At 43.5% G+C, this 11,688-nt stretch overlaps 1 protein-coding gene across 2 annotated transcripts in view; it reads left to right on the forward strand.

Moving 5' to 3' along the window:
• The window catches only part of LOC124014209 (stromal interaction molecule 2-like), a 97,882-nt gene extending 96,640 nt beyond the window's left edge, over positions 1 to 1,242 (forward strand). For both annotated transcript variants that reach the window (XM_046328978.1, XM_046328979.1), the window contains exon 12: positions 1 to 1,242. This exon is cut by the window's left edge and continues 218 nt beyond it. In XM_046328978.1, coding sequence (XP_046184934.1) covers positions 1 to 344 — 344 coding nt within the window. In that variant the 3' untranslated portion in view covers positions 345 to 1,242.
• The last annotated feature ends 10,446 nt before the right edge of the window (positions 1,243 to 11,688 follow it).

Below are 11,688 nucleotides of genomic sequence, written 5' to 3' on the forward strand. Positions count from 1 at the left end.
ACCACAGACACAAACACAAGGGTTCGCCCGACCTCACCCGTGGATCTATCCCAGAGTCCCACAGCATGTCTTTCGCCACTTCGTCGGCAGGCAACAAGGCCATGTACAACGGTATCCTGGAGAAGTCCTATAGCATGGGCCAGCTGCACGCGAGCATGACAGGGGCAGGTGGGGTGGCGGTCGGCCGCTACCCGTCCCTCACCTCAATGGACAATGAGGGCAGGGGGGCGGGGGCCAAGGAGCAGAAGCAACCGAGTACCTCCTCCCAGGACTCCAGTGGCAACGGAGACAAGGCCAAGAGGTCCTCGTCCAAAATCAAGAGCTTGTTCAAGAAGAAAAAATAGTCCTACACACACAGAGAGAGAGAAAGAGAGAGATTCTAGCCTTAAAAAAAATGGCCGTCATCAAAGGAAGCCAAAACATTATTTTTGTTCCTTTTTTTTCTTCCAAGATGGAATGTATCTCTGGCTGGATCCCTCATACCTCTTCCAGATCGGAAGCCTTATTTTTCAATAATGCCTTTTTTTTCACTCATAGGGTGCTGCTGATGCATACCAGATCTTACAACACCTGGATAGGTATTTTACTTATCAGCGAAACACATCATATGTTGTAGCAATCTGTCAGTCGATGATGTGGCGCGCAAACATTGGTTGATGCATGCAACGTATGAGTAGGGTAACGCGACCATAGCCTCACATTTAAGCCTTCAAAGGTTACAGAAAAGTCAAAAGGTCAAGGGTCGTCCCAGCTGCCGTCGCCAAAGGCAATCGTGATGAGCATTAGCCTGGTCACATCTCTGGTCTTCTCTTGTTCTTTTTGAGTTAAAGAACCAAAAAATAAATAACACTTGTTCTACCTGAAAACTGAGGGGGTTTACATGGTGGGCTTGTTAACTTGACATCACTTCCTGTCTGACAGAGGCTCCTGAGCTCTGGACTCATTTCCTTTGATAAGTAAAAATCCTGCTGAGTTTGTTGCACTACTGCCTTCCTGTTTTCTGGGAAAGGACCGCCGCTGCGTGATGTGTAGAAGAGATGTATGGATAGAGGCCTTGGGGAGATGCAACATGTGGTAGACTATTGCAGCCAGAACCAGTTGGTGCGTTTTCCAATGTCTCTCGTTATGAATGGTTCTATATACACACACACACACACACACACACACACACACACACACACACACACACACACACACACACACACACACACACACACACACACACACACACACACACACACACACACACACACACACACACACACACACACACACACACACACACACACACACACACACACACACACACACACACACAGTGAGGTTCAAAATTATTGACACCCTTGATAAAGATGAGCAATAATAACTGTATAAAAAAACAATTCAAATAATGAGCTATATTCTATTCTAAAAACAATTCTACCATTCTGAACAAAATATAAACAACAATTTCTATGATTTTACTGGGTTACAGTTAAGGAATTCAGTTAATTTAAATAAATGCATTAGGCCCTAATTTCACATGACTGGGAAATACAGATATGAATCTGCTGGTCACAAATACCTTCTTTTTAAAAAGTAGGGTTGTGGATCAGAAAACCAGTCAGTTTCTGGTATGACCACCATTTTCCTCATGCATCGTGTCACATCTCCTTCACGTCGTGTTGATCAGGCTGTTGATTGTGGCCTGTGGAATGCTGTCCCACTCCTCTTCAATGACTGTGCGGAGTTACTGAATATTGACGGGAACTGAAACACATTATCAAACATGTCGATCCAGAGCATCCCAAACATGCTCAATGGGAGACATGGCTGGTGAGTGTGCAGGACATGGAAGAACTGGGCCATTTTCAGCTTCCAGGAATTGTGTACTATAAAATGCAATTGTGTTCGTTGTCTGTAGCTTATGCCTGCCCTTACCATAACATACCTCCATCATTGGGCACTCTGTTCACAACGTTGTTATCAGCAAACCGCTCGTCCACACGACTCCATACCCGTGGCCTGCGGTTGTGAGGCCGGTTGGACGTACGGCCTAATTCTTTAAAATGATGCTTACAGTAGAGAAATAATTTAATGTTTTATCTGTCAACAGTTCTGGTGGACATCCCTGCAGTCAGCATGTCAATTGAATGTGCCCTCAAAATTTGAGACATCTGTGGCTTTGTGTTGTGACAAAGAAACTGCACATTTTAGAGTGGCCTTTTATTGTCCCCGGCACAAGGTGCACCTGTGTAATGATCCTGCTGTTTAATCAGCTTCTTGATATGCCACACCTGTCAGGTGGATGGCTTATCTTGGCCTAGGAGAAATGCTCACTGACAGGGATGGAAACACATTTGTGCCCAACATTTGAGAGAAATAAGCCTTTTTGTGCATATGGAATATTTCTGGGATCTTTTATTTCAGCTCATGTTGCGTTTTTATATTTTCTGTTCAGGATAATACAATTGCTCAGAGAAAGAGATTTTGTTTAACAACTTATTCATTGAAAAAAAAATTGCTGACACCCTACCCCTAAAGTTTCTTATAAATAGTCAAAAGGTCAGTATTTGGTCCAATATTGCCAGCAATGACTACATCAAACTTGTGACTCTACAAACTTGTTGGATGTATTTGCAGTTTATTTGGTTGTTTCACACTCTTTTTTTTGTCGTTGTTGTTTTTCCCAGGAAAAATGAACCGTGATTAATGTATTCTGTCATTTTGGAGTCACTTCTCTTATAAAAGAAGAATATAATAGTCTCTTAACTTCTATTGAGTTTTGGTTCTGAAACCTAATGAGTCGGAGACAAACTCCTCCCTACACATCCTCAATGTAAAGCGACTATCAAAACACTTTCATTCTATGACGTAATTTGTTTGAAGCATGCCTCTTTGAGTGATAAATAATGGAGAAAAAAGTCAAAGTAATTCACTGAAGACAGCATTGTTATAGAATGTTTCTAAACATTTCTTCATTAATGTGGATGCACAATTCATTCAGGATTTGCCATAATCACAGTACCAAATGTTTAGAAACATATTCTATTTTAGCAATGAGGCCTGGAGGGGTGTGGTATGTGGCCAATATACCACGGCTAAGGGCTGTTCTTAAGCACGACACAACGCAGAGTGCCTGGATACAGCCCTTAGCTGTGGTATAATGGTCATATACCACAAATCCCCGAAGTGCCTTATTGCTATTATAAACTGGGTACCAACATAATTAGAACAGTAAAAATACATGTTTTGTCATACATGTGGTATACGGCTGTCAGCCAATCAGCATTCAGGGCTCGACCCACCTAGTTTATAATCTTATTCATAATAAAAGTGACTCCAAAATGACACACTACATTATTTACCAATCATTTCTACTGGGCACAAAATAATCTCAAACCTGTTACCCAAATAAACTGCAAATGCATCCAACAAGTTTGTAGAGTCCCGATCGTTGATGTAGTCATTAGCTGGCAGGAATATGGAACCAAATACAACAATGTTGACAATATTTAGGGGTGACAATCATTTTGACCTTTACCCTTTCTGAGGGGAAAAAATGATTACTTGTTAAACAAAATCTACTGAGCAATTTGAATTCTTATAAAAAAATATATATATAATTTTCCTTTATTTATTTGTAAAAAAAAATTTACGATATAGCTCAGTGTTTGAATTATTTATAGTGTACAATCATTATTGTTCATCTTTATTGAAAAGGTCAATAATGTCAGACCTCACTGTTTAGACACTTTGTTTTGCCATTATTATGTTCTTGTAGATGTTTTGTAGACAATGTGATTTCTATTGGTGGGGGTTCACAAGGACTGACTGGTTTTCACTGAAGAAAGCTAAATAATATGTTACTTGTCGTTGTAAACTTTCCTAAGCTTTTCCCGAATATTTTACCGTTAATTTCACCTGTTTTACCTCTCAACTTCCTTTTCCATCATTTACGATAGGGACTGGTCACTAGCAACGTACATAGCAGGAGACAAGCTAAACCGAAGAGTAAAGTTAATTGTTGATATTTTACAATATGCATTTGTAAGATCAGAAGTCTGCAGACAAATTAGCTTTCATAGCACATCCCTACATTCTTACAGCTACAGTCACCCATTTAAACCTACAGTCACCCATTTAAACCTACAGTCAACCATTTACGCCTACAGTCACCCATTTAAACCTACAGTCACCCATTTACCCCTACCGTCACTCATCTTCCCATTTACCCTGTCTGTCCATCAAATACCTGTCTCACCCCCTGTCCCCTCTAAACCTCCCTGTCTGTCCATCAAATCCCTGCCTCACCCCCTGTCCCCTCTAAACCTCCCTGTCTGTCCATCAAATCCCTGCCTCACCCCCTGTCCCCTCTCATTGTTCTGTGTTTGCTCACCTCTGGGCCTATAGACTGAGTGCTCTGTTTCAAGGGTTCTCTGTTCTCACTGTGATTATACTGCCCTCAACCCTTCATCCCGGACGTGCCATCATTACTGTCACATCATCCCTGTAACCCGTGACGGAGCTGATGTCGCAGCCTGTTACGGTGATGACGCGAATGTGACGACACAAAGGTTGTAGGTGGCGGCGTTCCCGCCAGAAAGGAGAGTATACGTGCTGTTACGGCACACGGACCCAAAAATATCGACTTATAGATGAGCAGAACATATGAATGTTTACGAGACGTTAGGGGATTTTTTTGAACATTTGGTGTGTGACTATTTGTATACCGTAGACAAATTAATTAAAAAAAACATTGCTGTCTTCAGTGAATTACTTTTTCACAGTATTTGTCACCCAAAGACGCATTCTTTTAAACAAATAACGTCACAGTATGAAAACATATTTTATATTTACTTTACATTGACGATGGGTGGGGTTTGTCTTCGACTCATTAAGTGTTCAGAACCAAAACTGACTGCATTGATGACTCACTCCCCACAGTGAAGAAACGTTTATGATTCCCAGTTGTCTTCACAGGATAGTAGAACCAGAAGAAGAAGAAGAAAAAACATTTTGATGCTCCCGTTTGTCTTGAGAGTGGAGAAACAGTGACACATTGAAGAAAGCAATGCATGATTGCTTTATCAATATAAACTGAATGTGATGAAAATTGCACTGATGGTTCATCAATTCCACACACAGCAGGAATGAACCGGGGCCGCCTGGCTTGGTGATGAATGTGTTGTTTGACTGCCACTGTACACAGCATCCCAGCCTTTCCCAGCCTGCCCATTGGCTTGTCCCTCTCAGGGCGCAGTTCCAGAGACGACCACTGGGTTGCAGTAATATATTGGAGAAATCATGACTACAACCAGTGGAGGCTGGTGAGACAATGGGCTCATTGTAATGGCTGGAATTGAATTAATGAAAAGGGTATCAAAACACATCCGTGACATTGATTCTACTCCAGTCATTACAATGAACCCATTCCTCCTAAAGCTCCTCCCACCAGCCGCCGCTGTGGCACACCATGTTCCTGCTGCGTGAGACATCTTCAGAAGGAACAAATGTAGGCTACAAACGGCACTTTGACATACAAGCTGATTCAGCTGATTCTTAGTGGTGAGAAGACGAGAGATGTCATTTCATCTGCAGCCAAATGATTTGCTTGTTACCCCCGAACGATGACGACAGCACCTTGTCCTCTCCTGTCTGTGTCCACTAGTATCAGGGGGAACAATATATTGCGCGTGCTTTACGTTTTAGTCTTATTTCAGAGGTTATTTACCTGGTATTCTCTGAGGAATGATGTGTTCCCAATATGTCACATCTCAAGGAGACCAACATGTAAACATTAGCGTGTACAGTAGGTGGTTATTACTTCGTACTATTTCACAGTAAACAGCGAACTGGAAAATACACATCATTCATTAAGTAAAAACCAGCTCAAATCTGAACCATTAAATCATTACCGACGTGAAAGGGGGGATGGGTTAACACTAGCCCACATAGTACTACTATCTACCCCCTCTCTCCCAGTGGTGTTGATGGGTTAACACTAGCCCACATAGTACTACTATCTACCCCCTCTCTCCCAGTGGTGTTGATGGGTTAACACTAGCCCACATAGTACTACTATACCCCTCTCTCCCAGTGGTGTTGATGGGTTAACAACCTGTTGAGGCTATTTAGTGTAGCACCCGGTACTCTAATTGGCTGCAGTATGGTGCCCTAAAGAGATGCGTATCTCAAACGGACAGGAGATATAGGAATGGTACGCTAACGGACAGGAGATATAGGAATGGTACGCTAACGGACAGGAGATATAGGAATGGTACGCTAACGGACAGGAGATATAGGAATGCTACGCTAACGGACAGGAGATATAGGAATGCTATGCTAACGGACAGGAGATATAGGAATGCTACGCTAACGGACAGGAAATATAGGAATGCTACGCTAATGGACAGGAGATATAGGAATGCTACGCTAACGGACAGGAGTTAAAGGAATGCTACGCTAACGGACAGGAGTTAAAGGAATGCTAAGCTAACGGACAGGAGATATAGGAATGCTACGCTAACGGACAGGAGATATAGGAATGCTACGCTAACGGACAGGAAATATAGGAATGCTACGCTAACGGGCTGACGAAGGCACATTCATTCTTTAATGAATAGGAGTGAAGGTAATGAATAGAGGCTCTAAATGTATGTAGTAGTGCTGCATGCGTGCGTGTGTGTGTGTGTGTGTGTGTACGTAGATGGAGAGAGTGGGTCTACTGGTCTAGCTATGTCCCAGTTGGATTCCATTCTACCTTGTCTGCTGCTCCCATCTCAGTGTTATGGGTTAATGAACTGGGACCCTGGTAGCCTTTCCCTGTACCTTTCTCCTCACATGGAGGGAAGGAAGGGGGTGTTTTTGAAAGGGTGAAAGGACTGGGGAGGGGCCGGACAGAGAGAGAAGAGAAACGGTGATTGTCTACATGAAAACTCACATGTTTTCTCCGTTACTAAACACAAGGGCCTTTTCCAAGTGGCTTTCCCTCCTTAGCAACATTCCTTAACGTTTGACTCAGGCCCAACCCCATTGTAAATATACAGGAACAGCCAAGGTCAATTAGTAGCGATGTTTATCCACGCGAGGCAAGACAAAGTCAGCTTTGGCAAAGGCAGACTGGGTGCAAACAGACTGATGCTACTGTAGCATCTTATGACTTGTCTGACTCTGAGGCACATTAGGAGACTGAATACTGTAGGGTTGGCTGGGATATTAGTAGGAGACTGAATACTGTAGGGTTGGCTGGGATATTAGTAGGAGACTGAATACTGTAGGGTTGGCTGGGATATTAGTAGGAGACTGAATACTGTAGGGTTGGCTGGGATATTAGTAGGAGACTGAATACTGTAGGTTTGGCTGGGATATTAGTAGGAGACTGAATACTGTTGGGTTGGCTGGGATATTAGTAGGAGACTGAATACTGTAGGGTTGGCTGGGATATTAGTAGGAGACTGAATACTGTAGGGTTGGCTGGGATATTAGTAGGAGACTGAATACTGTAGGGTTGGCTGGGATATTAGTAGGAGACTGAATACTGTAGAGTTGGCTGGGATATTAGTAGGAGACTGAATACTGTTGGGTTGGCTGGGCTATTCAAATTAAAGTGGTCTATATTTGTGTTACAGGTAGAAGACAATACACTTGTTTCTGGTTGAGTCTGACATGACATCGAGGTCAGGAGTGTTGCTGCTTTACTTTGCTGGGGCGGCAGAGAAGTCTAGTGGTTAGATTGTTGGGCTAGTAACCGAAAGGTTACAAGTTCGAATCCCCGAGCTGACAAGGTACAAATCTGTCGTTCTGCCCCTGAACAAGACAGTTAACCCACTGTTCCTAGGCCGTCATTGAAATTAAGAATTTGTTCTTAACTGACTTGCCTAGTTAAATAAAGGTAAAATAAAAATAAATAGCTGCTAGTTGATTGATTAACATCATTGAGTCCACTGCAGTCACCTGGGAACCCAGGGCTGAATCAGTCCCTGGTTAGACGGAGAGGGTGAACCGTAGACATGCTGTCGAAGGCCAGATTTGAATACTGCTGATTAGCCTCGGTCTTCCTGATTCGTCGACAGCGTGGCAAGCTGTCTCCCGAATGGCAGGCAAATGACAGTGCTTTGAATGTAGGTGCTTTTCAATGACACCGTTGAATGATGGTCTTTGGAATGAGCTCAGTGACGGCCTCTCTGAATCACAGAGAACGATTGACAGTTGTCAGGCTTCAACACACCAAGATAGGTCGTTTTTTAACAACCCGCTCCTGAACCCTGAGGGCCAACCCCTTTTCGCTTGAAATAATGTCTCATCCACAGTAAAATTATTTCTCGTTGAATTGGAGTGGCAATTCACTTGCATTTGTCGGCCTATTGCAAACGAGCAGGCAACACACAGCGCGAATAAAATCTTGCCTGATGTCATCATCATTAGCCATAAATTGGGGAGGGGCCAGTGCTGTATAAGAGTACCATGAGCGGTGAGCGGTGGGGTTGAAACGAACGTGACACCCCCCGACTGACTGGAGCTCCCATGAGTTTGAGTTGCGCTTCCGTTTCGAGTTTCCGGTGAAACTAGACTATTCCCCGACGCCATTTAAAATGGTGGAAAGCCATATGAAAGGTGAACCGACGGTGTCGGAAAGGGTTTCTCCCGCTCTTCCTGGATAATGTTGTAATGTTAGGGTGATGACACATGACAAGTTAACAGCGAGGCCTGTGGAGAGGAGTGAGGAGTGGTGGATTGGTGGGTATAGGAGAGAGACGTAATCAGAGCTGCTACCCAGAGACTACAGCCAAGGACATCTCGTCCTGTGCTTATTGACTGGGATAAATATATGTGTTTGTGTCAGAGAATAGTATCTCTGGCTCTCTGTGTGTGTCTCTGGTAAGTTATGTGTGTTTGTGTCAGAGAATAGTATCTCTGGCTTTCTCTGTCTCTGTGTGTGTGTCTCTGGTAAGTTATGTGTGTTTGACAACAATGACAATTCGATTACACGTTTATTCAGATTGTGTTTGTATGGAGATTGTGTGTGTGCATGTTTACGTCAATACAATTTTTTTTAAATTATTTATTTCACCTTTATTTAACCAGGTAGGCTAGTTGAGAACACCTTTATTTAACCAGGTAGGCTAGTTGAGAACACCTTTATTTAACCAGGTAGGCTAGTTGAGAACACCTTTATTTATCCAGGTAGGCCAGTTGAGAACACCTTTATTTAACCAAGTAGGCTAGTTGAGAACACCTTTATTTAACCAGGTAGGCTAGTTGACAACACCTTTATTTAACCAGGTAGGCTAGTTGAGAACACCTTTATTTAACCAGGTAGGCTAGTTGAGAACACCTTCATTTAACCAGGTAGGCTAGTTGAGAACACCTTTATTTAACCAGGTAGGCAAGTTGAGAACACCTTTATTTAACCAGGTAGGCTAGTTGAGAACACCTTTATTTAACCAGGTAGGCTAGTTGAGAACACCTTTATTTAACCAGGTAGGCTAGTTGAGAACACGTTCTCATTTGCAACTGTGACCTGGCCAAGATAAAGCATAGCAGTGTGAACAGACAACACAGAGTTACACATGGAGTAAACAATAAACAATAACCAAGTCAATAACATAGTAGAAAAAAATAATCTATATACATTGTGTGCAAAAGGCATGAGGAGGTAGGCAATAAATAGGCCATAGTACTGAATAATTACAATTTAGCAGATTAACACTGGAGTGATTAATGATCAGATGAACATGTGCAGGTAGAGATACTGGTGTACAAAAGAGCAGAAAAGTAAATTAAATAAAAACAGTATGGGGATGAGGTAGGTAAATTGAGTGGGCTACATACCGATGGACTATGTACAGCTGCAGCGATCGGTTAGCAGGTGTTTAAAGTTGGTGAGGGAGATAAAAGTCTCCAACTTCAGAGATTTTTGCAATTCGTTCCAGTCGCAGGCAGCAGAGAACTGGAAAGAAAGGCGGCCAAATGAGGTTTTGGCTTTAGGGATGATCAGTGAGATACACCTGCTGGAGCGCGTGCTACGGGTGGGTGTTGCCATCGTGACCAGTGAACTGAGATAAGGCGGAGCATTACCTAGCATGAACTTGTAGATGACCTGGAGCCAGTGGGTCTGGCGACGAACATGTAGTGAGGGCCAGCCGACTAGAGGTCGGAGTGGTGGGTGGTATAAGGTACAAGGTACATACAGGTCGCAGTGGTGGGTGGTATAAGGTGCTTTTGTAACAAAATGGATGGCATTGTGATAAACTGCATCCAGTTTGCTGAGTAGAGGACCCTGTTGCTGAAGATTACACGGATAAAGCCTGTTGTACTTTCTGCCCCAGGCCTCACTAGACAACAGCCTTTTAGAGGTCAGATGGAAAGACCTGGTCCTCACACATACAGTACAGTAAGCTTCTGACTGTGCTTTTCACATGCCTCCATAGAATGGGAAGGAGAGGTTTTCAATCTGGATCATAAATTCTCCCTCCGCTCACTGGCTCCCCTGCAGACTGCACATCTCTTCCCTTAATGTATATATTCACACCACCCACAACTTTCCCCTTTCCTCACCTCTCTCGATCAAATAAATTGAATCAATTCTATATGTGTCAAACCGCAAGACTTGATCTCTCAAAAAAAGGCGGGCAAATTTGATTTGAGTGAATTCAGGAGATGTCTGCCAATGCATAATACATGGCTTTGTCCTTGAAGTTACTCTGACTTATTAAGTCCCAGGTTCCCCCTGAGCTCAGCTGGCTTTGTTGGTTTTAACTCCAACCCTGTTCCTGGAGAGCTACCATCCTGTTGGTTTTAACTCCAACCCTGTTCCTGGAGAGCTACCATCCTGTTGGTTTTAACTCCAACCCTGTTCCTGGAGAGCTACCATCCTGTTGGTTTTCATTCCAACCCTGTTCCTGGAGAGCTACCATCCTGTAGGTTTTCATTCCAACCCTGTTCCTGGAGAGCTACCATCCTGTTGGTTTTAACTCCAACCCTGTTCCTGGAGAGCTACCATCCTGTAGGTTTTCATTCCAACCCTGTTCCTGGAGAGCTACCATCCTGTTGGTTTTAACTCCAACCCTGTTCCTGGAGAGCTACCATCCTGTTGGTTTTCATTCCAACCCTGTTCCTGGAGAGCTACCATCCTGTTGGTTTTCATTCCAACCCTGTTCCTGGAGAGCTACCATCCTGTTGGTTTTAACTCCAACCCTGTTCCTGGAGAGCTACCATCCTGTTGGTTTTAACTCCAACCCTGTTCCTGGAGAGCTACCATCCTGTTGGTTTTAACTCCAACCCTGTTCCTGGAGAGCTACCATCCTGTTGGTTTTCATTCCAACCCTGTTCCTGGAGAGCTACCATCCTGTAGGTTTTCATTCCAACCCTGTTCCTGGAGAGCTACCATCCTGTAGGTTTTCATTCCAACCCTGTTCCTGGAGAGCTACCATCCTGTTGGTTTTAACTCCAACCCTGTTCCTGGAGAGCTACCATCCTGTAGGTTTTCATTCCAACCCTGTTCCTGGAGAGCTACCATCCTGTAGGTTTTCATTCCAACCCTGTTCCTGGAGAACTACCATCCTGTAGGTTTTCATTCCAACCCTGTTCCTGGAGAGCTACCATCCTGTAGGTTTTCATTCCAACCCTGTTCCTGGAGAGCTACCATCCTGTAGGTTTTCATTCCAACCCTGTTCCTGGAGAGCTACCATCCTGTAGGTTTTCATT

The sequence above is a fragment of the Oncorhynchus gorbuscha genome, linkage group LG25, assembly GCF_021184085.1.
Source record: "Oncorhynchus gorbuscha isolate QuinsamMale2020 ecotype Even-year linkage group LG25, OgorEven_v1.0, whole genome shotgun sequence".
Classification (NCBI taxonomy): domain Eukaryota; kingdom Metazoa; phylum Chordata; class Actinopteri; order Salmoniformes; family Salmonidae; genus Oncorhynchus; species Oncorhynchus gorbuscha.